Source organism: Candoia aspera, chromosome 2 (genome assembly GCF_035149785.1).
Source record: "Candoia aspera isolate rCanAsp1 chromosome 2, rCanAsp1.hap2, whole genome shotgun sequence".
NCBI classification, from domain to species: Eukaryota; Metazoa; Chordata; class Lepidosauria; order Squamata; family Boidae; genus Candoia; species Candoia aspera.
This window is the reverse complement of record NC_086154.1, coordinates 90,728,090-90,755,979: the sequence shown is the minus strand read 5'-3', so window position 1 is coordinate 90,755,979 and position 27,890 is coordinate 90,728,090. Positions and strand designations below refer to the sequence as shown.

The following is a 27,890-nucleotide window of genomic DNA, read 5'->3' as shown; positions in this document are numbered from 1 at the left end:
TGGCAAAATAGAGTTACTGCAGATCAATAAATGAAGAACAGAATCAGAGCATGGGAGAAGATGAGGATCATTCATGTAAAGTCTACTCATAATGGGCCAACAGTGATTTAGACTAAATCTTAGAGTTTGATACCCTCTTTTAAGATTTTCAAATCCACCAGAAGCATTTCTTTTTCTTTGTCTTTCTCCTTATTTCCTGTTTCTCAGGGACTGGATGATCAGATGGCTGTCTTTGCAGTGTCACCATAACAGGACTCTCTTCTACTTGATCCAATGTTTTCAAAACTTGGTGAAACCTATCTTCTTGTTGCCTGAAGTCATATTCTACACTATAGAATGAAACCAGGAAGGGGGAAAAAACAAACATTAGGGAGTTTTGAAGCATGAGTGTTCGGAAACAATTAATTTGACAATTGGAAAATTATACTGCAATTCATATTGTCTGTAGTTCTAAAAATGGAAAGTAAAATTGTTCTTCCTTCTGAGAAGAAACAATAACAGTTCATTTTATACCAATCCACTCACAATGAATGCAAAATTTGGGGGGGTTGCCCTATGTTCCAGTAAATCTGACAGATTAAAATGCCAGCTGTAGTAAAATCTTTTAGAAAAATGCAAAAGGAAACCTTTTAGGATTAATCTTGTATATGCTTTATTTCATGTTAATCAGCAGCATTAAGATTGCTAACCATTTTTTAAAAAACGATCATTAAAGGAAACAGTTATATAAAATGCATTTCTTTTTTAGGAGCAATGTGATTTTCTTAGAATATATTTTGTTTTTACAGAATGCAGACTGATCATTTTCCATGTTGAGATTATATTTTATTTTTAACTAGCACTCTCTCCAAGTATTTTATGCAGCTGTAAAACAAATTGGTAATATAATCAACAAGTCTTTAACCCAATTAAAGTAATTTTAATTGATTAAGCCATAATGGGTTTGGGCAGACTAAATGATCAAATTTATTTCTTTTAAAATATTTTTGAAGCTACATTCTTTTATGAATGCTGTATGCTCACCTCTTAGGAAAGGAATTCTCTCCTGGATTAATTTAAAAAAAGGATATAAGATATTTATGTTTGTTAGGCTTTAAAACAGTTGCATTCTAAAATGTCTTTTTAAATTATCTGTTTCAGATTAATCAGAAATGCTATTTCATTGATTAATATTGCAATATACACCTAGAAGATATAGCCTCATTGATTCAGTAGGCTTTTCCCCAAGCCAATACAGGATTGTAGCATTTTGACTTAATTAATCTAACACATTAATTAATTAAATCTTGTAGTCCTACTTAATAACACCTAAAACATACAAATGCTAGAAACATTCCATTCAGAGAGAAGAGTCTCAAAAGGCAGGATGCCTCTCAATATCAATTGCTAGAAAATGTAACCCATGGAAGGTGGACACTCATGATCTGCTTGTGAGTTTTCCAAGAGATATTTGACTATAATAAAAACAGGGTAGTAGGCTTAAGTAGATACTTTGATCTACTGTAGACTCTCAGTTAACTGGAACTCAAGCAACCGGCACTTTCAAGCAACAGGCAGAAAAATTGAACTGGAAAAAACCCATGCTCATGCAACCAGCAAAAAAATCTGTATCTCTCTGCTGCCATCTAGTGGGTATTAGGGTTTAATAGCAACTCTCAAGCAACCAAAAACTACATTTATCCAGCATCTATCAATCCCCATGGGTGCCAGTTAACTGAGAGTCTACTGTATAAAGATCTTCTTGCATTCTAAATAGCAACAAATATACTAAGCATTTCTTCTTGAAAAACAAGATAAAGGACCTAGTTCATGTCTGGGGGGCAACCATTCTAAAGGCTATGATACTTCTTTCCTGTATACTGTATGTTCAACAGGGTCCAGCAGAAAGATTTCATGAGTTACCCCAAAAGACTCCAAAGGGCCGTTTTCCTTCCTTGTGACTGGTAATTCCATTATGAGGTTGTTATGGATTTGTCTGTACTTTCTATTATTATACTATGGCTTAGATATGACAATGCACAGAATTCTGTTTATACAATAGAACATCCCCCTACACCAAAATGTTACTCATGGTGTTTGAGAGGCTCTCCAAATTGATGAAGGTGTGATGTAAAAAGAAATACTTGTGGTGGGAATGTCAGATGCCTGAAAAATGGGAACTCTGAGCAAAAGTCCCTTCCTTGTGGTAGGGCTTAAAATCCATAACTAGGTATCCTGAATTCTATGAGTTATTAGGAGATAGATTTAGGCAGCCTTCAGATTTCTTTAGACTTCCAGTTGCTGGGGAGCAGCAAGGAGAGCTAGTGCCTTCATACTCTTGCTTCGAGGCTTTCTGAAGTCATCCTGCAGCCCATCATGAAAAATAAAGTATAACATTAGAGGGATCTTTGGTCTGATCCAGGAGGGCTTCTTTCATAATCCTTTAAAATTGGGTCATGCCGTGTAGAAAGATGTTCTACAATTTTTGCTTATTTTGGGTTAAGTCAAGGCTTGTTTTAACATACAATGGAAGTTAAAACTGTTGTATTGTATAGTTTAGACCTGCTCCCCCAGGTCTCTTTATCCAGTGAGTGTTTGGCACTGCTTTTAAGGCACTAAGTTAAAATGATGTACAATTGTAGAATTATAAGGTGCAAGGTTTAATTAGGAAATTAATCTATTAATGCTATAGCAGATTAATTGGTAAAGAACAGTTATAATTGCTGAGGGCAAATCTAATCATCAGTACTATGATTTAAGGATCCATTTGTTTATTTCTGAGGTTCTTTGGCACTGGTGGTTGTTTTTAATAAGAAATGAAATAGAAATAGAAAATAAGAAAGCCAACCTTTCCTTGAGTGATGTGGTAACATTTGTTCATCACATTAAATGAGAAGTTATTTTAACTTCCCTCAACATCCCCAAACCTCAGCTACACTGAGGCTTTGTTTATATGCAAATGTTATTGATCAGTGAACCAGTTTAAAACATATGAGCAACTAAGAATTCTTTAATTATTTGACAACCCTAGTAGAAATAAATTGGATGGGATTGTAGATCTGCTATTTCTCCTCTTTTGGCAAGTTGTAAATTAGTTTAACTATGATTAGTAGTTCTATTATAAAGGCGATGAGTATGCACAAATTCTTTTAACAAAGCAAGACTAGAGTTGAATGGAAAATTGGAAGATCCACATTTTGTGTCTTGGGTTATCAGCAAGGCCAAAGCACTCTTATAACATCTGGCATAAATGATGAAGCTATTTTAAAGGTTAAGAATGGATTCATTAATGCCAACTATATAGCACCCACCCTCCCCATTTAAATTAGAAATATAAGATCCAGGAGTATGAAGAGGATGTAATGTGCCATTTATTTAATTTATTTATTAATCACATTTATATAGTTGCCCATCTGACAGTAAATTGACTCTAGGTGGCTTACAATATTTGATTGCATTTGTAACAAATAGCAAAAGATTGAAAATGAGTGAGGATGACTGTTGCTTCTTCTGGCCAATCTGGATTGCCCAGATGAGGTAATGTCAATTGTTTCATATGTGAACAGTTCTGGAGTTCATTGACCTAGAGAACACTATTAAAGGGATTTTGGTAAGCAGGAAACTAATAATGGGTTTAGGGTTGGGCCTTCCAGAGTTTACCATTTCTTATCACTGGCCTCTTCATCATCAGTATCAGGGGTGTCTGTCAAGATGGAAGCTTCCATTGTAGATAATATAACTGACAAATAACATCATAAAATCCTCCAGCTCAAAGAACAACACAAACAACAAGTGAAAAGCAAAGATAAAGAAGTAAAATGGCATAGTACTTAAATTTAAAAGAATTTCCTCTGTTTTTATCATTTTCTGAAGACCAACAAAGAAAGATGTCCATCAAGAGACCATTCCACAGTATAAATAAATGAGCATGATAAACTAAGAATGGTGGTGGGGGTGGGAGTGAAGTGTTGACATGACTTTTAATAAGGAATTATGATGAAGAGCAAAAAGAGTGGAATGTATATTTTGTTGATGGACAGAATACCTCTAGTGTTCCTAGCTACTTTCCCATTGCCATTTCATTGTGTGCAAGCAAAATAAAAATGCTGCAGCTCAAATACCTTTGAGTTCTGTCTGCCTGAGTTTTTTTTCACTCATAGAAGAGTAACACTATTGAGGGTCCCATTCCATTTAATGGAGCACTTAAGAATAAATAGGTTTAAGATTGCATTTGGGAGGCAACAATTCTGTATCTGCTGGGAATAAACCTCACTGGATCTAAGCCCCATTGAACTTAATGAGATTTACTTTTGAGTCGATATGTATAGAATTGCACCGTAAGTGTATCTGGAGCCAGGGAACTCTTGCCTCAAAGAGGCAGAACAATTGTAGGAATCTGACGTTCAAATCCATACTGTAAGTGTGTTATACAGGTGCTCCATGGTGTCTACAGCCTTGCCAGTAAGTGAGAATTTGGATTGGGCTCTGTTACAGCTATTTGCTTAACCATTTTTGTGGTTCTGATAGCAAATTTATCAGTGGGACTATATAATAAATTAAGTTGTATATTCCAGGGTCGTCTTAAAAATAACCCACTCACTGCTGTATGACTGTAAAATGCAAGATAAAAAAAAATCCCAAGCTGTCTGCATGAAACACTTCCATTTTAAGAGGTAGTCTTGGTGTTCCTTGTGGGGCAGATTTGTCCATGTAAAAGAAAAGTTTTTATTGTTGTGGTTTTGTTGCTTTTATTGAATGATTCATTAGCTTTTTGGTTATGTTTTGTATATTGCCCTGGTACTGACAGATGAAGGGAGATCCAAGGCTAGATGCTGTTAACCACTATATATGGTATGTTCGTATAATAAACTGTTGGACTCATTGTGTGCAGCATGTTTGGTAAAATTTTAACTTGGAGTTACCAGAACTGTAATATAATTAGCAACTTTGGTTGTTTGTGCAGAAGACTCTTTAGATTATATAATATAAACTCACAATGTTTCTCTTTAAAAATATATTTCCATCTGGAATCTTTAAACCCTAATATTTCATCTGTTAGAATAATAAATCTAAAGGTACTGTCTCATACTGCTAGCCTGACATGTTAATTAGCACAAAAACATCCCAAAGAAGAACAGGAACCAAGCCTTTCTCTTGATACAAGAACAGTGTCTGGTGTTGAGCTTAAATGATGCAGTTGAAAAGTCAGAGCAGTATGAACTAAGATACAGTATTTTGGAATTCTGATTTTGAGAGCTTCCAAAAATTACCCACCAAATTCTAATGTGATAGGACATTATTAACTAGAGGGAGAGTAATAGTTTCAGCATGTTTAATCATTTGATGCAGACAGAATCAAATTTTGTTTTGCCCTTGCTCCTGGCACACTCTCTTCCTGAAAAATTTTACACATCCTTGATATACAAGAACCTGCAGAAGAGTATGTCTCTGTGAATCAACTGAGTATGTTATCCATTGTGCATTAGGTATGCTGAGAAATTCATTACATGAGACTGTTAAACTAATAAACTAATATGGGACTTTCTGAATATATATGAACATCCAAAGTGCAATATACACTGCAATTCAAAATTTGAAAAACAAATACATAAATACATAAATTCAGAAAGCTGATTTCCAGATTTAAAATTCATGCAGAAATGGTGAGATTATGAGCTACTATGGACAAAAGCATGTATATTAGGAAAAGGTATGCACAAAACTGCATTTTATTATGGAAAAACTACCTGCAGAAATACCTAAAAAAAAAGGGTCACCAAGGTATTGCACAGATATGCTCTGAAATATCTGTGTGAAGTTATTCGATCAAGCTCAGAAACAATGAGGCTGAATTCCTTATACAGATTGATATATATATATATATATATATATACACACACACACACACACACACACACACACACACACCTTCAACCAATCCAAACTTTTTACATACATATTTAGTTAGTATTGTATAAACTATAGAAATAAATCAGTTTGTACACCACTTACTATGGGTTTTTAAAAAAATTTAAAGAGTGCCATGTTTTACAAGCCTTAGTAGCTGGAATCTTGGATCTGATTCATTCAACTCAATCTTTTTTTACATACAGTATATGTCTGGTATATTTTAGACAGACAGACAGACAGGGAGTGTTTTAGCAGATTGCTTCTGAACTAGGTCGGGGGAAGCTTAGCTGTATAGATAAATGACATCCCAGTGCATCTCTCTCTCTCTTTCTCTCAATTTCATTTCACACGATCTTTTCTGACTCCTCAAGGCATTTTAAATTTTGCTTATTGATCTGAATTGTCCAGTCAGGGTTCAGATCACTACACAAAAGGAACATTTGGAAAAAAATCATGCAGATTCACCAGCTGGAATGAGAAGAGCTGCCAGCGTGAGCTAAAATGGGAAAAGTTCAGCAGCAAAGTGTATTTTTCTCAGAGAAAGCTGGTTGGCCAATATGGAGAAAGAACCTTGGCTCCTAAAAGTCTTGAGCATAGTAAACGATGCTTCTTATGCCACACCCTTGCATTTTATTACAGTGGCGGGTAATCTCAGGGTTCAGGGACCACACTTAACATAGTCAAGGGGAGGACTATAGTGGGTTGGTTTAAGCTGCGCACATGGGGAGAGCCAGGAGTTTCAGTTTTTTCCTGGGCTTTTGGGGAGCTCTTTGTCCTTTGAAACTATTTTAGGGAGTACACAATATTTTTCTCTTTAGTTCCTGCCTGAAAAATGGTAGGATATCATGCCACTAATTTTTGCCTATGGGGCCCTGGGAATTGCAAAAGGGGGGCTGTGTGTGGCTGTGGAGTTCAGGTTGGCACTCCTGTTTTCCTGACAGAAAAGCCATGTGAACCCATAATTTAATTCAGGACCCAGAACTCTGGGAAATATTGAAACAGATTTTCACTTCGAGGTAATTAAAAACTTGTAAACTTCAATAAAATGATCTCTTTTTGTATTTGCATTTGGTTTAATCTTAACTAGTCATGCTATCCATCCATATGTTTATTGGGTTAATGTAGTCTGAATACTGCTGGCTGTAAAATATACAGAGAAACATACATACACAGAGTACAATTTCTTAATTAAAAATATGTCCAAGCCAACTTTTCTGCTTCCTTCAAATCTTACGTTTAGCATCCTTAACAATTCTTAGTTGCTGCCCCCTGAAGCTAATTAGATGGCAAATTTTCCCATATGTTTATAGTAAGCATAATTGCAAGTCTTAAGGGTATTTTCTTTCCGTTCTCATTAATATGATTCAATAGAAAACTATACACTGGTTTTGTTCCTATGGAAACATTGACCTTGTAATTTCAAAATGGTATAGAGAGAATTTAACTAGATGAATCATGTTAACATCAATCAAAGTTAAATAATAAAGAGATAATTAATTATTTTTCTAGGATTTAGTGCCTGCTAGGTAACTTAGGATGAGATCCTGGGCATATTTACTTATTACCAACCCTATAGAACCAAAAATCACGGTTGATGACACCCAGCTGACAAATGTAAACAACTTCAAATACTTGGGAAGCATCATCTCAAGCAATGGCTCTTTGGATAAAGAAATTGACTCTAGGATCAGCAAGGTCAGCCAGGCACTGGGGTGGCTGCATACCAGAGTGCTCAATCAACACAACATCTGCATCTCCATGAAACTGAAAGTCAACAGAGCTGTGGTTATTCCTTCTCTCCTATATGGATATGAGTCCTGGACTCTGTCATGATGCACATCAAACAACTGGAGAAATTTCACATCTTGCCCTCCACTCCATCCTTGGTATTCATTGGCAAGACCGTGTCTCCAACCTGGAGATCTTGGATTGCATGGAGTCCATCAGCATCGAGTCCCTGATTATCAGAGCCCAGATACAGTGGGTGGGACATGTCATTAGAATGGACAGCCATCATATGCCTCGCCAGTTGTTCTATGGTGAACTGGAGACTGGAAAGAGACCTTGAGGTCATCCACGCAAGTGCTACAAAGATGCTGTGAAGGAAACCCTACACTACTGGGACATCTAGCCAAGGGAACTAGAAGCTGCAGCTGCTGACAGAACCCACTGGGAGCCCTGTGCTATGGAGCTTCAAAGACAGGCACCAACTTTGAAGACAGGCACCACCAAAAACTGATGGAAAACCGTGAGCGGTGTCACAGAATAACAACCACAGTTACTACAAGAATGGACTTTCAGTGCCCCCATTGTGCTAGTCTCTGTGCTTCCAGACTGGGACTGCATAGCCACCTCCATATTCACAGATGAACTGCACAACAGCATGTTTTCTTCAAATCCAAAGGACTACCTATATAAGCCTTGCTTCCTGCTTCCAAAGATGCTGCCTTAATCTACAAAATACATGCGGAAGCACAGCAGCTGCCTGTTCTGAAGGTTTTTTTTTTAGTTTTTGAAAAATAATACCTATGTATGTGAGATCATCTAGCTCTGGATTGTTACTCTAGCCAACAGTAGCATTGAAAATATAAGGCAAAGTACATTTCTCAAACATGTTACAGAAGATTTTCTTTTATTTGGCATATTTTGGGACTATTGCTGTAATAATTTAACAACCAGGATTCATTATAGGGATGTCCACAATGTGTGGACAAAAAAGTCAAGATGGCAGTTGCAACAGTGCGATGGAAATGCTGCCTTTTTTTATGTGCATTGCACATGATACACATGAAAAACCAATGTAGCTTTGATTGCACCACCATGGCTGCCCTCTTGACTTGACCATTTGACCATACTCTACAGACATCTTTGTCTGATTATATTATGCAGTTCTTTCTCTTGAACTATAAATATGCCACCATGCATCTTTGGCGAGTTTTGCTGTTTGATCAGCTCATTTGTGTATTGAATGAATGAGGTCACCAATGTATTTGGGAGGCTACTATACGGTTGGAGAAGGAGAAAGGAGGTTGATGGAATTCTCTGAGGCATTTTCTATGAGTACCTTAATATGCCTTTTATTTGCAACCCAAACTCAGATAATTAAGTCTGCAAACTTATCAGTGTATCCTTTCAGTATGGCAGTTTGGCCTAGCCTTTGTTAATTAGGGTTATACAGTAGTGCTGTTAATCAATTTTTCTGTTATAGCCCCTTATTTTAAGTATATTTTGTAAACAAATAAGTGTAAGTAATCAGTACCTATTCTTGACTGCTGCCTTTCAAGCACTCCCCAATTTGATGATCCGCTTTTTGAAGCGTTTACCTACAGAGGAAAGTGTTAACAATCTACATTTACTTATTATTTGCAGACTGAAGCCTGCAGCTTCACCTTTTCGGGTTGCTAAATAACTGCTGTCACAACATAACACGAATTCCCCCAGTAGTCTTTAAACATATGATTTAAAATTGACCTAAATGGTACCAAGCTGTCTGGGTGACCTGTAGCCTAATGAGGAGAAGCAATATAAATGGTTTGGGACAATAAAGAAGATAATTAAAATCACAGGGAGTCTCGGATGGGAAGGGACCAATCACTTTAATGAAAGTTGGTTTTTGCTCTAGAACATTTTCCATGCTGTATATAGGAGATCAAATAAACCAGGAAAAGCCTTGGGCTAATTTTCAGGGTTGAAGGGTATTGAAGCAGTATTGCTTTTCTGATATGGATTTTTATTTTTATTTTAAAGAGAACAGTATCAAGTGAAAATATAGAGCTCTCTCACATAATGTTAACTTTGTCAGAATAAGGCAACTACGGCAACAAGGTAGACTAGGGATAAAATGCCAGGGCTATTGGTCAATGACCAGAATGCTTCCCCAATTCTGCACACAGAAATATACATGTTATAAGACAGGGATATAATGATTTCTTTTCAATGCAGTTTACAGAACAACTGTTGAAGGGGGATAACATATAACCTATAGATGTTAAGAGGGTGATGGCAATCCATAACAAACTAAGTCAAGAAGGCAAAATGGCTAAAATAATACCAGGTATCTTTGTAACTACCATGAGAACAAGGAATTTTCTCCATGGAGATATGGCCTCTGCACAGCAGATTTAGCAATGTTTCACCAGTTTGGGAATAGCTGTTTTTATCTGATAAACAGGGAGCAATTAGCTCAAATTCTCACTCAAAATTCAATGCAATGGGGAATTGTTAGCTCAAATAAGTATTCATGCTCAAAAACTACATAGATTTATAGTATTTTACCCACATAGGCAAGGAAAAGTGGTAATCGTACTGCAGAAAAGAAGAATGCCTCAATTAGACTATCTCTCTCAGCAGAGAGAATAACATATTAATGCCAAAAATAATTTAAAGTTAAAAATGAAGAGTGGGGAAGTAAAATAAAGAATAGGAAGAGATGCCATGGAAGTGGGATGGCACTGATAGGTGGATAAGGAGAAGGTTAAGTGGACCATGGGGACAAATTTGATAGAACAGAGCAAGACTTATTTTAATTATCTGTTCCAAGGAAAAGGGAGGGCAGGCTTAACTTTGTAGAAAATTAAAAAGACATATTTCACATTGATTGTCCTCCACCTTAATCAAAATAAAAATTCCTCCAGCCTTTATTTCGACATAGTCTAATAATATGGTGAACATTAGAAACTAAAAAAGGCTAATTTGGATAGCAATTATATGCTTGATCTTCAGAGCCATAAGTCCAACAAATATATGGTTATGTGTATATGCAGAATTACTATTCTGGTAAGGAATATTCTGGGAAACTCTGGAATGTTCTATTTCTCCTTTGTACCATGCCACTCTGATAGAGATCCAGCAGTTTTACAGAATTTAATTCTTTGAACTGGAAGAAATGTATGGTGGTGATTATGTGCTCTAGCCCTGAAACCTATATTTCATCTAGGATGTAGAATATTTATGTATTTATTTATTTATTTATCAAAGTTCATCAACGCCCATCTCCCTCAAAAGAAGGACTCTGGGCAGTTTATAGTAAAGCTAAAAAAGATTAAAATACAATAAAAACAAGATATATTACTTATAAATATAAATATAAAATAGCATCCAAGATGGCAATATTAAAAGTTCTGATTTAAATTCATAAGTACATGGGAACCACTTTAAGGCACTAGCCACCCCCAGGATTGACTACCCCCATTCCCACCCCAAGCGAGATGGCAGAACCAGGTCTTTAACCCTTTCTGGAAGGCCAGGAGAGAGGGGGCCTGCCTCACCTCTGGGGGAAGAGTGTTCCACAGGGCGGGAGCCAAAGCAGAGAAGGCCTGCTTCCTGGACCCCCCCAATTGACAATCTCTCATGGACGGGGTCTGTAACATGCACTCTCTGCCTGACCGGCTGGGACAGGTTGATGTAATGCGGATGAGATGGTCCCTCAGATAACTTGGACCCATGCCATGTAGGGCTTGAAAGATGATAACCAACGCCTTGAATTGGACCCGGAAGCAAACTAGCACCCAATGCAGCTCCCATAGCAAAGGTGTTACATGTGCCATCCTTGGGGTGCCCAAGACAGCTTATGCTGCTGCATTCTGAACCAGATACTCTTCAAGGGTAGCCCTATGTAGAGCACTAGTCTATATGTATGTATGTATGTATATATGTATGTATATATGTATAGCAACAGTCTATATGGGAGATGACCGGAGGGCCTCTCAATCCAGGAAAGGGCATAACTGGTGCACAACACAAAGTTGAGCAAAGGCCCTCCTGGCTACGACTGCCACCTGCTCTTCCAACAGGAGTCACAAGTCTAGGAGGACCCCCAGATTCCACATCGGGTCTGTCTGGGGCAGTGGGACCCCATCCAGAACCAAAGATGGTAAGTTCCCGGGTACACTCTGTCTTACCAGGGTTCAGCTGAAGCTTGTTGTTCCCTATTCAGACCCCTACAGCCTCCAAGCACCGAGAGAGTGTGGTCACAGCATCACTTACATCACCCGGGATGGAGATGTATAGTTGGGTATCATCTGCATATTGATGACACCTCATCCCATGGTGACAGATGGTCTTACCCAGTGGTTTCATGTAGATGATAAAAAGGAGTAGAGAGAGTACCGAACCCTGAGGCACACCATAGTGGAGGGCTGCAGGCTGGATCTCTCACTCCCTATCAACATCAATTGGGACCAGCCCTGGAGGAAGGAGGTGAACCAGCGCAAAACCGTACCACCCACCCCCAACTCCCTAAGCTGACCCAAAAGGATACCATGGCTGATGGTATCAAAAGCCACTGAGAGGTCAAGAAGAACAAGGATGGATGCACTGCCCCCATCCTGCTCCCACCAGAGGTCATCCAAAAGTGTGACCAAATGCTGTTTCCCTCCCATATCTGGGCCTGAAACCTGAGTGGAAGGGGTCCAAATATCCTTTTTGTCCAGAATCCTCTGGAGTTGCAATGCCACCACTTTCTCAACCACCTTCCCTAAAAAGGGGAGGTGGCAGACTGGACAAAAATTGTCCAACACAGTGGGGCCCAGTGATGGTGTCTTGAGGAGGGGTTGCACCAGCGCCTCCTTAAAGGCAGCCAGGAACACTCCCTCCCTCAAGGATGAATTTATCATCACCTTGATCCACATACACATCACCTCCTGAGCTGCCTTCACCAGCCAGGAGGGGTATAGATCTAATTGACAAGTGGTGGCATTTACAGTCTGGAGGACCCTGTCCACTTCCTCAGGCCCAACACGATCTAACTGTTCCCAGGTAACTGGGTAAGTATGTTCCCTGGGCATCTCCACAGGCCATGCCTCACACTTGGAATCCAACTTGGAATGGATCCGAGCAATTTTATCCTGCAGATGCCCTACAAACACCTCTGTGCAGCCATGAAGATGAGTCACTGGGCCCACCTTTCCCAAAAAGGATTGAGTGATCTTAAACAGAGTTGCTGGGCAGCATTCTGCAGATGCAATAAGAGTGGAGAAATATTGATATTTTGCCACTCTTACTGCCACAAGGTAGGCCTTAATAGTGGCTCTAGCTTGTGTTCGGTCGGGTTCAGTCCTTGTCTTCCTCCAGCAATGCTCTAGACATCTCTTAATCCTCTTCAGTGAGTATAGGGTTTGATGGGGCAAGAGAGGTCACATGAGCACGATCCTGTCCAAGGCCCTGGCCGCCTCCCTATTCTAGGTGGCAGCCAGGACCTCTGCTGGACCATGCAGCAGATCCACGGGTATAGCCCCCAGCTCCCTTTGGAACCCCATTGAGGGTGGACCAATTGAATGGGTGGGCAGAGGGGGACAGCATAGGAGAAACTCAAGGCCATCAGGGTGTGATCTGACCATGACAGAGCAGACAGAGGTAACTCTCCCTTCAGATCAGCTTGCCACTGTCCTGACAAGAAGACCAACTCTGGTGTGGGGCCACTGTCCTGAGTCAGGTCCCAAATAATCTGGGACAGGACCATGGCCACCATGGTAGCCATGAACTCCTGAGCTTTTTAATATCTACATGAAACAGCTTGGTGAGATAATCTGTCTCCACAGGATGAGGTATCATCAGTATGCTGATGATACTCAGTTATAAATCTCTATCCTGGGGGAAGTAAGTGATGCTGTGACCACCCTCTCCGGGTGCCTGGGGGCTGTGGGGGCCTGGAAGGGGAACAACAGGCTTCAGCTGAACCCTGGTAAGATGGAGTGGCTGTGGGTTAATGGCCCCTCTACTCCTAGGAATTTGCCATCTTTAGTCTTGGATGGGGTTGCACTGTCCCAGACAGACCCGGTGTGTAACTTGGGGGTCCTCTTGGACTCACAACTCCTGCTTGAAGAGCAGGTGGCAGTCATGGCCAGAAGGCCTTTGCGCAACTTCGTGTTGTGCACCAGTTACGCCCCTTCCTGGAGCGAGAGGCCCTTCGAATGGTCACTCATGCCCTGGTCATCTCCCATATAGACTACTGTAATGCACTCTACATGGGGCTACTCTTGAAGAGTATTCGGAAGCTACAGCTGGTAAAAAATGCAGCTGTGTGGGTGATTTTGGGTGCTTCAAGATCAGCACATATTACCCCATTGCTGTGCGAGCTGCATTGGGTGCTAGTTTGCTTCCGGCTCCAATTCAAGGTGTTGGTTTTCACCTTTAAAGCCCTACATGGGTCCAGATTACCTAAGAGACCATCTCATCCCCGTTACATCAACCCATCCCACCCGCTCATGCAGAGAGGGCATGCTGCGGACCCTGTCTGCAAGAGAACTCCACCTGTGGGGTCCAGGAGGCGGGCCTTCTCTGCAGCAGCTCCTGCCCTTTGGAACACCCTTCCCCCGGAAGTGAGGCTAGCCTCCTCTCTTTTGGACTTCAGGAAACGACTGAAGACCTGGCTTTGTCACCATGCCTGGAGAGGGGAGAGGAAGAGCCACTCTTGGGGTTGGTTGTCTCCCTAGTCCTGCTGAGGCTGGTCTTGTTCCCCTTTGGGTGGTATTAGATCTACCATTACTTGGATCTCATTACATTTTATATTTATCTATTGATATTGATATTTATGGATTAAGGATATTGTTTATGATTTTATTGAATTTTAAACTGTTTTATTGTGAACCGCCCAGAGTCCCCTGTATGAGGGAGATGGACGGTGATAAAAATATGATAAACAAACTGAAGTGGTCAGCAGGATATATTACAAAGGTACTGGCTATGAAAAGCTAGAAGGTGTGGTATAGCCCAGGGTATGGGTAGTAGATGGTGGTAGAAGAATGAAGTCAAGGAACTTTCTTTTCAAAGTGCAGACTGAAGTTTGAAGATTATAGCTCCAGGTCAGGACACCATACAGTGGTTGGGGGGAGTTTCCATCACTTGTATTTCCTCATCAGGAGCCATTTCAGAACCCTCTACTTCAACTTTGGTTGGGTAGCCTCCATCTCCCTCTCATGGGCATAAAAATTTGTCCCTTCCCTTTTCCAAACTAGTGTCTCTGTCCCTCAGCATCAGAACTGCTGGCAAAGCTAAGGCTAGAGTAGTTTGGACCTATAAAGGAATGGCAAATGTTTTCCATTATTTTTCCTTTTCTGGGTAGCTATTCGAATGAATCAAATATTTCTCCCTACCTGTGCTGGAAGACTAAAATACATTCAACCTCAAATTATTCTTCCCCAGCACTGTGATGGGAGATACTGGGCAGAGGTGGCCAAAGGACAGTGGGGCATTTGAGGACCAGGAGGGAACAGTGGAAGACCAGATGTATCTTCAATGTGGGTGAAGCCTGTAGCTGAAAGTCTACAGGACTGATCTGTCCAAGTACAGATAGAATTTTTTTAAAATTCAAACAGGAAAAAAGACCTAGACAATTATTCTCTTCCTTATGTTTGATTATTCAGAAAAGTTGGGTACAATAGAAATGAGTGTGGTAGAAAAAAACATAAGCTGGCTCTTCTGAACTCAAAGCTTAAGATCCCTTGATTACTGGAAAGCTCACAGTGCATGTGCACTTAAAAAATAAGGTAAGAGTGTAATCTTTATCTAACACAGATATCATTGTGTAGAACAGAGGTGAAGAACCAGAGGCCCCAAGGTCACATGTGTCTCTCAAAAATGTGGGATATGGCCCCAAGAAATAAGTTGTAACTAAACTGTAATTTTTAATGAGACAGAGCAGGGAGATGATTACATCCATAACTAGAATGTAATCCACTGATTATATTTAAATGGACATGGAATCCTAAATTATATCAGATAAAGGCCAAGTGGCTTAAAAAAGTTCTGTATGATTACATGAAGCAGTAGTTGGTTCTGTTAATTCTGTACATGTAATCTGCCATGCTTAGATAAACTTTAAAAATAAAAAATAATATGATAACTTTTGCGATGTGTTTTTAATTTTTCTGCCACTAATTCAAGAATTTTGCAAAGAAATTTACCAAGAAAATTAGGCATAATTAGTTTCAAATTTGATTATTACAAACTATGCCATAGTTCACACAATTACTTCTCAAAATTCAAAACAATTTTTGAATAATGGACCCAAAAGTTAATTTTAAGGGTATCTGCCTCTATAGACAGACTGTATCTAAAAGATGTTATAGAAGAGGGACAAGTTTTACCTGACAAGATTGAGACTGATTTGAAAGTGGATTTAAAAATTACAAGAATGACATAGAAAAAGATGTTACACTGGACATACAAAAGAAACTGGCTGATATCTGTCAACATGGGGTACAGTATCATCAGTATGCTGATGATATCCAGCTGTACATCTCTACCCTGGGCCAACCAAGCAATATCATCAGAGTCCTTTCCCAGTGCCTAAAGGCTCTGGGGATCTGGTGGGGGAGAAAAGGCTTTGGCTCAACCCTGGTAAGACTAAGTGGCTGTAGGTTTTAAGGGCCCCCGACTCTGGAGATTTTCCATGTTTAACTCTGCCTGTGGTTGTACTACCCCAGTCAGAGTTGGAGTGCAATTTGGGGGTCTCTTGGACTCAAAGTTCCTGCTCATTTACTTTTTAATCCATTACTGTATCAGTAACTTCTATCGGAATTATGTTAGTTGTGTTTTCTTGTCTTTTTTGGTCTATGACTGCATAGCAGATAAAAAAGTAAATTCAGATTTAACACAGTGTCTTTGATTTTCTTATTTCCAGTTCACTTATATCACTTCAGTTTTAAGTGCTTGGCTCATTTAGTAGTAATCCAAGATTCATAATATCCTGAATATTTATGCAATTGGTTTTGATTTTCTTCCAGTGTCTTGCATATACACACACACCCTCCCATGAGTTTATTATAATTGTTTGCTGTTCGTTTTCTCTCAACATATTTTTCTTCCAAGATGTTTATGTCTGAACAGGCAAAGATTCCACTAAAGCCAAAACATAGATGTTAACCAGGCAGAGATTAGTCTCTGCCTCACAAATATTGGCAGCCATATTATTTCAACTGAGCAAAGTATCTTGAACAGCTCACTTTCCTCAGGGTGTTTATACTTAGCCAATTTAATATTCTTCCTCCAGGGGTACTGAAAGACAGATTCAAGAATATCCCGTACAGTGATGGAAGCTGTCCTTGTGGCTTATATAGCAATGAAACACTCCATCCTTATACTTTTTATAAAAGTAATCATAACAATATATTGTCCCTGATTAGAAAAACTCCTGATGCCCTGAAGAAATCTATGTTAGTACTTCTAAACAACCAGGACTGAAATATTATACTCCAAATATGCTACTCTGCCTATAAGTCTGGCTGCCAGTTTACAGCCAGGTAGTTTATGGTAGTCCTTATGCTAGAAATTATGCTAAGTCTCCAGCTCAGGGTCTCTTTTATTGTAAATTATGTGTGCCTTTCAGCTGTTTCCATGTATTTTGGTTTGTGAATGTAACACATTCTGTCTATTTATCTGTCTATGAATTCCTTCTGTGAATACATGCAGTATCTAAATGTGAGGACCATTTAATCTGGCATTCTGTGAAATTATACAGCATTTATATACATGTTTATACAGCTAAATAAAATTAGCAGTATCCCATTCTTCCTGCCAACAATGGAAGGAAATGGTTTCCACTATCCCTTTCAGCCTCCTATGTGGCCTGAGGTATAAATCTATTTTGGTTCGTGAATTCCTTTGGAAATTTCATATCTGATACATTTGCATTAAAATACAGACTAAATGCATTTCATTCCTACTCCTATTTAGTGTATGCATTTTTCCAATTTTGATTCATGAATAGGCTGTCCAACTCTTATGGCAGGTAGGTCTGCTCTTCAAGAAGTTTATGAAAAGGAAAACCTTTAGACTTGAAGGAATATAAAACATGCATGAGACTCTTATTTATTTCATTTATATATTGATTCTTTTCTTCTAAAGGAAATTTGAGGTTAGCATGATAAGGTAGTAGATTAGGTTATGTTTGCTGCCTTAGAAGAGCAATAATCAATGCAGTTGCTTTGCAGTTGCTTTGGACTGGTTCTAAAGATTAAATCTGAAATTCATTGCAAAGCTAGATCAAAAAACCAGATTAGTTGTACTGATTTAAACTAGCTTTTTGTCCTCAGTAACAGATACGCTGCAATTGCAAATTTCTATTTGCCGTTTATATGTTCTCAAATAAACTGGCAAGGAAGCCACCATCAAGCAGTTGTCCTTATCAGATATATTAATTCATGTGGGACTCCAGAATGAATTTCAACACACAAGGCGATGGATCTTCTCTCTTTCCTGATACAGAACATTTTCTGTCAAAAATGGTTTCATATATCAGCTTGATTTTTGGTTGTCAATGAATTATTTGCTCAAATAGCTTTTCCTGCATTCACATTTAGCAACCCTAAAATAGTAATTTAAGAATCAGATAAGTAAACAAAATTTAACATGGAATAACTACAAATAAGTAGCAGTTTGACTACATGCATGTTTCCCTAATGGATTTTGATTCTTAAAATGCATTGAACTGTATCTTATATTGCAATTACAGTATTGGATAAATATCAAAGCAAAGCATGATTTCTATTGTGATGGTGGTACATTTTTTAAAATGGCCATTTGAGAACCAAGTGAAGGAGCATCTCATATCGAATGGCAAGATTTGAGAGGTAGCATATAACTCACTTAGCTACAGCAGCATCCACAGGGGGGCAAATACAGGATCAGACTGATGAAAGCAGCAGTGTTACTATGCAAGTCCTGCCCCTTTTCTATATACATCCCAATGTTGCACTCATGCCCCAAAAGGGGAGGAGCTTGTTGCACAATGATGATATACACAATCAGTCCTGTACAGTATATGCTGCTACTTAGCTTAAATGCATGGGACTGCAGTCCTGATCTCATGATTTCACATTGAGAATTCAAATATATTTACCCAAATGTATTGACATCTTCCTTATGAATATTTCTTGTTCAAGGCAGAGGGGATGGAGCAGGGCTACAGCATATACCCCTAGATCTATAGTACTTTTTTTATCACTGGAAGGTCATTAAAGAGAAGAGCAATAAAAGGCTGACTGCATTTCAGTATTTCTCTTGTGTGGCCGTCATTTTGTAAGAGTAGAAACTTTATTTATACTTGAAGATTATCACTTGTGCTTATGATGTAGTGTCTTTCAAAAAAGTCATTCCAGAGAAAATGATGGCCTTTTGTCATGCATCAGCGCTAACGATCACAATTGCAACCTCATCATTCTCTGGACAAGTTCAGTTTTAACCAGCTTCCTTCAAGGCAACTAGTATCATCCCTTCCTTTAAAGATGAATTAATCCCTCCCGCACCCAGCAACTCACCTGACCCAGCCGCCAGAAATAGCTTGGAGGGTTTGGGATTAATTTTCCTTCTCAGTATAGTTTCCTTTTTTTAAGGTACAGTAATGTTTGATCTGCATTGCCCTTAACCCTGTAAACCACCCAGGATTCTTTGGCAAGTGGGCTGTCTTAGAAATCTCCTAAATAAACATCAAAGAATACCTTTTTAACTTCATTGGAGACTACAGGCTGAAAGGAGTCCTAGATAGTATTACAATTACATCCCAATTTTTATCACGCTTACCCTGCTTGATAGTTTAATATGCTGTGGTACACTCCAAATTTGTTGGACTGAACTCCCATTCAACCTATTGTGGAAGGCTGGTTGAATTAATATGACTGACCTGACCAATCTGCTGGGTTTGTAATATCATATAACATCATGCGGTTAAATTTTTGCTAGATTACTTTAAATTTCCACATAGTCTCCTTTCTTTCCAACAGTGTCTAATCAGTAACTATTAATTTATTTGCATAATTTCTTTCTTTTCAGTTTTAACCACTTATGGGTGTATGAGTAGGCCTGCCCTTTATCCCATTAATTTCCTTAATAATCTTTGACACTTTGTGAAAGGCACAGTTGGCTTAGTTGCACTAAGCCAACTGTGCCTTTGTCAACAATTGTCAAATCTGTGGAATTTCAGGAGGATAATATCTGTTCAATCATATGCTCATTGATACCCTAAATTAATTAATATAAAGTCTTATTTCCTATTTTTGAAGCAATACAGTTTCTTATTTATACATTATATTTCTATAATTCTAAACACTGTTAGAAGATTAAAAAAATGTATTATTTGAACTTCAACTCTCCCCTAATTGACTAGTGTCAGAGTGAAATAAAAAGCATTCTTGTGTATTCTTCTGTTAATTAACTATTGGCATGATACTGGCTAATTGCCAGTCCTCTCATACAGAAATTAGTATACATTATGCTTTTCAGGAATTTCTCTTTTGATTTCTTTAAGAACCATCATAATTCCAAAATGTACAAATAAGACCTCAGGCATGTTTAATTGTGGTGGCAGAATTCTATGTTTTTAGACAGCAAGATAATATGACCTGAGTCGTACAGGAAGAAAAGAAAAACAGCAGAGAAAAGGTTCTCTCTCGTCTAGGAGGTATTCCAATCATACAGCCTTCACCTGTGTATTTCCTGATACTAAATAGAACAAAATAGAATCGTTGGATACAGGAGATGCACAGAGCTTTAAATCACTAAGTGGCTGGATTCATAGAGCATGAACAGACTGAATGTTGATCGGTTATGACTTAGTGTAACCAAGCTAACTGTGCCTTTGTCAACAAGCCCATAGTTAAGGGAACACAGATTAATAAGACAGTGAACCCTGTCCTTGACTTGCTAAAGAAGAGGCAAACAGGTCATTAGTGGAACTAAACTAATCTACACTATTATTTAGTTCTACCAATGGTGGATCAAAAATATTTTTATAAAATGGTCTGAATGTTCCTCTTAATATTTTAAATCAGCTACTACTCCTTAAAGATGTCTTGTTAAAAGGTTTTTATGTTTTTTCCTAAGTTCTGTCCACACTATAATTATGTGAAATCAATGGTACTTAATAATTGGCTTCAGCCACAAGCAGAATGCATCATTTGCTCCCTTTAAGATTGTAGCACCATACCTGTGAACAGAATACTTAATAATATAGCATCCTGAGACAGATACATACAATTACCCATTGATAGGAGGTACCTGTAAATGATACATGCGGTGTTCTGGCAAGTGCTGCAATTGTTGAGGTCTTGGCCAGTGCGATAGAAGTTCCGTCTGCAATAAACAATAGCTGCTATGATTTATTTATACAACCAGCAACTCTACAGTTATCTGCTTGACTTTCTGTGGTCACTTTCTTCTGTATCTCTTTAAATATTGCATTTACTATAAGCATTTTAGTTGATGTTGATTGCAATTCTAATTTTGGTGGGAATAAGCCCACAAAATTAGTGGGGGATATTCACTGACATGTAAGAAGTCTTGACCTACTCTTAAATGTATATCTGATGGGGACAAAGCTAGGCATGAACCAATGGTACAATATCTTTTTATAGTAATTGTTGGGAAAAAGTCCTGCTAAGATTATGAAAAATCACCAGTTGTTATCTGCTGGTAACTTCATTTGTTAGGTTCGTATAGGGACACTTGAGATGCCTCAAGCACAAATACAATTATCTACTAATTTGTCGATTATTCATTCATGCTTATCAAATGATTTAGAATGGCTGGTTTGCCTTGAAATGTGGCTGGTTCTCTGAATGTATTTGTTTAGCACAACTCTCAGTAGACATTGTCATTTTGAATGTTTGCATACACATCAGGCTAAAAACAAGCTCTTGAAATTTATATGCAGCGCAGAGAAATAGTGACAGTCCCAGAAAACATTAAGTGGATGTTAAGGGTTCACAGGTTTCTTCTGTTTCTGCATTTACTGCATCATTTACTGCATCATAATCTTCCTAAGTCATACAATTTTTGTTTTGGGACATGAATAAACATTTTAAACTTTTCTAAGAAGGCACATAGCCACTGAATATTTTCATTTTAGTAATATTTTTGCTGCCAGTTGTCCAGATTGTTACAATCCAGTTCTAGTAGACTTAATTTCAGGGAATAATCAAGGCTGAGATTGGCAAACATCTACCATGATCATGAGGGAGAAAAGCAATAACTTGGGTCTCTTTACAAAGAAATGGCCTCCATATAAGATTTTTAGTGGGATTTCATCCTGAAGAATAATAATCAACCAGGAGTTATTGATATATTGGACTGAATAGTGGGTATGAAATTGTTCAGCCCCAAATGAATCCCTGACTGCTCTCCAAGGACCTAATCTTACCTCTCTTTTCTAACAGAATGATACAGTGCTACCATAAAAATTTTCAGGAAACAGCAGAGTTGAGCTTGACTCTTTGTGACTACATGGACATGTTTTCTTGGCAACAAAACAGAAGTTGTTTGCCGTTGCCTTCTGAATTTTTCTTTAAAAAAAGTGTTATTATTTATTTACCAGACTAATTTATAGCCCTGGGATTTCCTAATGAATTCCTGTCCATGTGCTAACTAGATTTGATCCTGCTTCATTTTTGGGAAATTGGCCGTCTTCTGGGTCCTCTTGTAATGCTTTTGGATTACACTCCTGTAACACTTTTAAAAAAGACCCCAGGAGAATATTTGTGTGTGTGTGTGTGTGTGTGTGTGTGCGCACACACACACACACACACACCCCTTTGAATTAGTGTTGACTCCTGGTGACTGCCTGGACAAGTCCCTGCAGTTTTCTTGGCAAGGATTTTTGGAAGTGGTTAGCCATTGCCTCCTTCCTAGGGCTGAGAGAGAGGGACTGGCCCAAGGTACCCCAGCTGGCTTTGTGCCTAAGGCAGGACTAGAACTCACAGTCTCCCCATTTCTAGCCTGGTGCCTTAACCACTACACCAACCTGGATCTTGAATACTAAATTATGGAAGCAGAAATCTATAGCACAATCAGATAAACTGTCATCTATGCTGGAGACATATATATGGACAAATACTGTTGTGGTATATCTTAGTGAGTTCCCCCTTACCCTTTGTGCTGTTCTACAATGATTGTGCACATGCAGATAAACAAAAATGCATATACACCCATTCAACCCTAAGGGAGAGCCTAGTTTGGTAAATAAATGCTTCTCTTATTCATAAAACAGCAAATGAGAGTTCCAAGAATACATCAGGGACAAAGCATTACTTCTTAAAGAATGAGTATATTATCTTTGAGACCGAGTCAGCTTTGGACCATTGTTGAGCTATTGCATCTTCTTGTTTTGTTTGGGCTTGTTTCTAGCTGAGTGAAATAAATATGTTAATTACAGTAGCATGAGCTTATGATAATATAGGAATGGGTTTTGTACTTTTCCTTTGCAGAAGACTGTTTTCACTTAAGGAATCTAAAGACTGCTAACATTATGATTGCATCAGTGAAGATTGGAGTTGGTAAATATATTTTAGGGCTATTATGGAATTTCACTGGCTGTTGAGGACTACTGAAGCATCTCTGGTCCTGAACTTATGCAATTAGAATGGCAGTAAACCTTGCCTTTCAAACTAATGAATCATTTTATGACTATTAAGTTCCTCTGATAAATATGGAAATTGGAACTGATATTCTTTGCGCATTTCAAGTGATAATTATTTTGGCACTATTTTTAAAATTCAGAGGAAATATCATGCTTCCACACCTTGTGGCTCATGTACATCCAAATACAGATTATCTAAATGTGATGAATTCAAAGGAATTCATATTATGAAAGTAGAGCCATAGCCAAACACATTGGGGTGAATGAAATTAAGGTAGACTTGGAAAATTGGTAAGAATTGCCCAGAAGCAAAATGTAAGTTGTTTAATAATAGTTAGTGTTTTTTTTCAGTTGTTTTAAATACTGGAAATGTTTCAATTTTATTAAAAATTTGAAATACATTGTTTGTACTTGTAGGAAATCAGAGAGCTTTGGTACTGATTGGTCAGGAAAATAGAAAATGGGACCAATTTTGTTTCTTGTTGAATAAGTAGGTTGTGTTTTGTTTTTGTTTTTCATGTCCCTATAATGAAGGGGTTAGTTTCTAGCTGAGTGGAACAAATATGTTAATTGCAGTAGCATGAGCTTATTATAATATAAGGATTCTGAAATTTAGGGATACCATAACACCATAACAATAATTAATACCATACCATAACAATAATTAATGAATTTTTTATAATATTCCCCTCCAATGAATAAAACTCCCTCTGCTGAACAGGGCTCTTGCTCTGCCTGGAGAAACTGATTGTTGGCTTGTCTAAGCAGAAGATCACAGTCAGGCAATGATCCAGCTGTGTGTAAGCCAGGACTGCACACTCAAAACTGGATCACTGTTAGAACTCATCGTAACAGTGAAGGCTTCTCCTTCAATGGCCTTTTTGCTTACAGCAACAGGCAATCTGAATATTGTGCATCTTGTACTTTTTGCACAAAGACTGTGTCTTGTTAATAGAAGGCAGCTCACTTTGGTTGCCTAGAGTGGACATGGGAACTCAGTACTAGAATCCTGAGGATGAAACTCAGGAAGAACTGCCTTTGGAAGCCTGGAAAGGGGAAACTGGACAACAGCACTTCATGGCTGGTGCTCATGAGGTTGGGGCCGTTGAGAAGCCACTGCTATGAAAATGCAACCACGTGAAACCTCCTTCAGATTTGCTCATTACTCCACTCTTCAGTTTGAGGTATGGGTTATATTTAGTTTTACCCCATTTTTAGTTTTACCCCTTTCTCTTTCATGTGATTTGATTTTTTTTTTAATTTTTACCCTTTTTATTTGATACATTTCATTATATTTTTGGGTATGTGATAAATCATTCACAGTTATTAAAAGAATTTCTGTTCCATTTATTGTGCAGCAATCAGTGCTGCCCAAATTGAGGGGTTCTTTGAAAGAAAACCTTTAAAAATTGGTAATATGAATTCCATCCATTTAAGGTGGTGATGATATCATCTGCTTCAGTAGCTTGTTTTCTGGAAGTTCCATGTCAAAGCAAGTTCTGTGAATAAAAAGCTGGCATCGCTAAAATGTTTGGTATTACTGGTCCATCAGTATGCATCCTTAAGAGAAATAAACCAATTTAAACATTTGCAGAATTGGCTGATTTTCCCGAGATTCCATTTAACATTCCAGTGTTAGCATTTCCCCCAGTAAATTTGGAGATTTTGTTCATGTTTTGTATCTGAAGTTTAACAAATTGAGTGATCTGTTTATCAAGCTCAACACTTCAAGAGGCTGGCAAGTGTCATCAGTGGTGTAATCCAGTTTCAAAACTGAGGGAGAATTAGATATGTAATAAATAAATAAATGTTTGATTTAACTTACTAAACATTTCTGTTTATACTTATGTTTATACTTTGAAGCATTATTTTCCTATATTAAAGTCTAGTTCCTACATATAAATCCTTATTATGAATGTATGTGGAAAGATAGATTTCATAAATTCTCAAAACAATGTGTTGACCTTTAAGCCAACTCTTTTTAGTGTATTTCTGGTGTTTAAAGAATTAGCTGCTGATAGTTGTGAAACACTTACTGCAAAAAGTTAGCTTTTGCAACAACCTCATCGGAAAGAAACACCCACATATTTAATCTCATAGTTCTTGTCCCATTACTGAGAGTTTGGAAGCAACAGGAGTTTCCTGAGATAGCAGCAAATACTATTGTGTGTCAGAGTGTGTTGTACTAGTGATATGCTAACTTCAAATGATTTCTTCCTTGTTATTATACCACATACAAGGACCAAGCCCCCTAGCCAAATCTAGTTACTTTTTCATAAGAAAAGAAGTGTAAAACTTATTCTTTTTTTCTAATAAATGGAGTAGTTTTGTAAGTGGATGGTAACCAACATGATAGCAATTTTTGTAGGGCAAAAGTTTCATGGAGTTCTGTGTCCCAGCATAAGAGTGCCATACTTGAAGTTGTCAGTGCTTATAATTAGTAGGACTGAATAATATGTTACATATATTTCACTGTGCATGTCCAGTAAGGTGAATATAAGGCAGAAAGGCAATAAGGTAAAGGTAAAGGTTTCCCTTAACATTAAGTCCAGTTCTGTCTGACTCTAGGGGGCGGTGCTCATCTCCGTTTCAAAGCCAAAGAGCCGGCGTTTGTCCGTAGACACTTCTGTGGTCATGTGGCCGGCAATACTTATATTTAAAATCACTTCTAATTTAAACTCTTAGATACAGATTGAGTTAGGTAGGTATATATGGAACTATGGTTATATGTATGGCTGTCTGAGTTAAGACAAGGCCTGATTCAGACACTACTGTATCACTGCTACTTAACTTAAATGATGATCTTGAGAGTACCCTTCCTTGTCTTTTCCTTTACCTGGATTTAGCAACTGAGGAAACAATTTCTTAAAATAGTGGGGGTTTGGGAGTCAATTTCAATGTTTTTTATGTTTTTGCCAGCAAATCAGGTTCATGTATAATTTAACACTACCTGAATCAGAATGAAAGAAACTAGGAGAACGAAAACTTTTTAGAGTAGCATAATTTTAGCATCCCAGCTGAACTTTAACACTGATGAGCCTTACCAGAAATGTTCCACAAGATTCATGCTGAAGAGGCAGCTGAAAGGATTATTTACTGAATTTACAATGGAAAAAAAAGCAGCATAGAAATAGCATAGAAAACGTGATTTTGCAACTGTTTCCTAAGAGTATATGTGACAGCCAAATGTAAAGCAAATAATGTTCTCTATAGTTAATTTGAATAAAGTAATTGTAAATATAAGAACACAACATACCCTTCATTGAGGGCTCTGGCCTTTTCCATGTCTTGAATTACATTCAAGAGGACTTTAATCTTCTCCTGGTTCGACAGCAAAGATTCCTCCACGGACTGAAGCTTGTCTTGTAGGGCACATAGTTCACTGTGTGCCAAATGAATTTGATTAATTTCTTTAATTTCTTTCTTCTCTGATTTTATTTCAGCCCCTGAAAGATAGGCATTTATGTGAAAGCCTTCTAAGCAGTTGTCATACTGTGGCACTTCGGTATCGGTAGAAATGTTTTCTGTTACAGTTTGACCCGAGGGAATAAGAGGTGATGCACTGTTGATAGTGAATAACATTGCTTGGTTGTCATTCATCTGTGTCTTAGGGCCAGCGTCTACTCGCAGTTGTACTGACTGCTGAGGGTCTTGGAAAGAGCAGGATAATGGAGTGTGGTGAAACGGAGACGATGGGAGAAGGTTTTCCTTAACACTAATGTCATTCTTAGATGGCAGCTCAGTATAGTTTTTCTCTTCACATGAATTCTGACCCATTTCAGCATCATTACAGTTCCCACTTATGCAAGCCAGGTTTTCAGAGTCCATAAGCATGGAGCAGATCTCCTTGGATTCCCTCCTAGTGGGAGAAGGATCAGTGGAGCTCCTTAAGTCCACCTGTGTGGTGTCTGGATAAATGGAAAAACTGTCTTGTGCAGAACCCAGGTGTGAATATTCAGGGACCTGGGTAGAAACAGTGGCTCTTTCCAATATTGCAAGTTTATCTGAACCCAAATGGACAGGGCCATTGCTTTGTGCTTTAGGGACCCTTTGGAGCAGAGTATTTGCCGTGGCTTTTGGCCCATCATTTAAACGCTGAGCAATACTTAGGTAAGAGAGACTAGAAGAAATTATGTCCTGCTGAGAAAGATTGCCATTGACTTGAAAGGTATATTCAGACTCCTGTGGCATTTCTGTTAGAGACTTGCTTGTTGCAATTCTTTTCTTTTTAAACACTGGAAAATGCTTCCTGAGGCTTGGAGAAGTCTGTATGGCAATATTTTGTAATCCTTTGCAAGATGGTGGAAAACAGAGGGAATCATTTGCTAAGTTATGGGGTTGGGAGGTTTGTATTTTATCCAGTACACATGGGTCTTGAGCATCTTCTGCCTCGAGCTCTGATTCTGCAACTGTTGGGTTATCTGTCCCATCCTCTTTAAATCGGACTTGTTGTGATTTGCTCCTGCGATGGTGTGGATGCCTCCTAAAATCAACTGAATCCAGGCTGTTCCGTTTCAGCAGGACGGGTCTCACTTTGATGCCTTGCTGAGCCATTGAGTCGCAATTTAACATGTGCAGATAATGGGTTTCTTTGCGACCCATTTCATTTGGTCATTTGAACAACACTGGGCCTGAAGCCACCCAATCAAAGCAG

At 38.4% G+C, this 27,890-nt stretch overlaps 2 protein-coding genes across 2 annotated transcripts in view; one reads left to right on the top strand and one right to left on the bottom strand.

The window, feature by feature from the left end:
- The window catches only part of DOCK2 (dedicator of cytokinesis 2), a 289,582-nt gene that overhangs the window by 97,834 nt on the left and 163,858 nt on the right, over positions 1 to 27,890 (top strand). The window lies entirely within an intron of this gene.
- INSYN2B (inhibitory synaptic factor family member 2B) lies at positions 107 to 27,805 on the bottom strand. Its single transcript, XM_063292442.1, has 3 exons — positions 26,493 to 27,805; positions 20,881 to 20,955; positions 107 to 329 (listed from the first exon to the last, which is right to left on the bottom strand). Exons 1-3 carry the CDS (start codon positions 27,788 to 27,790, stop codon positions 149 to 151), a joined length of 1,554 nt encoding a protein of 517 aa, XP_063148512.1. The 5' UTR covers positions 27,791 to 27,805; the 3' UTR covers positions 107 to 148.

What these genes read in the sequence shown, in the direction of transcription:
- INSYN2B (XM_063292442.1), bottom strand. Translation starts at nt 27,790, where the DNA reads ATGGCTCAGCAAGGCATCAAAGTGAGACCCGTCCTGCTGAAACGGAAC. An exon ending in GCCAGAGCCCTCAATGAAGG is followed by an intron (nt 20,956 to 26,492) that starts GTATGTTGTGTT and finishes TGTTTATTGCAG; the next exon opens with ACGGAACTTCTATCGCACTG. An exon ending in ACCGCATGTATCATTTACAG is followed by an intron (nt 330 to 20,880) that starts GTACCTCCTATC and finishes TTCATTCTATAG; the next exon opens with TGTAGAATATGACTTCAGGC.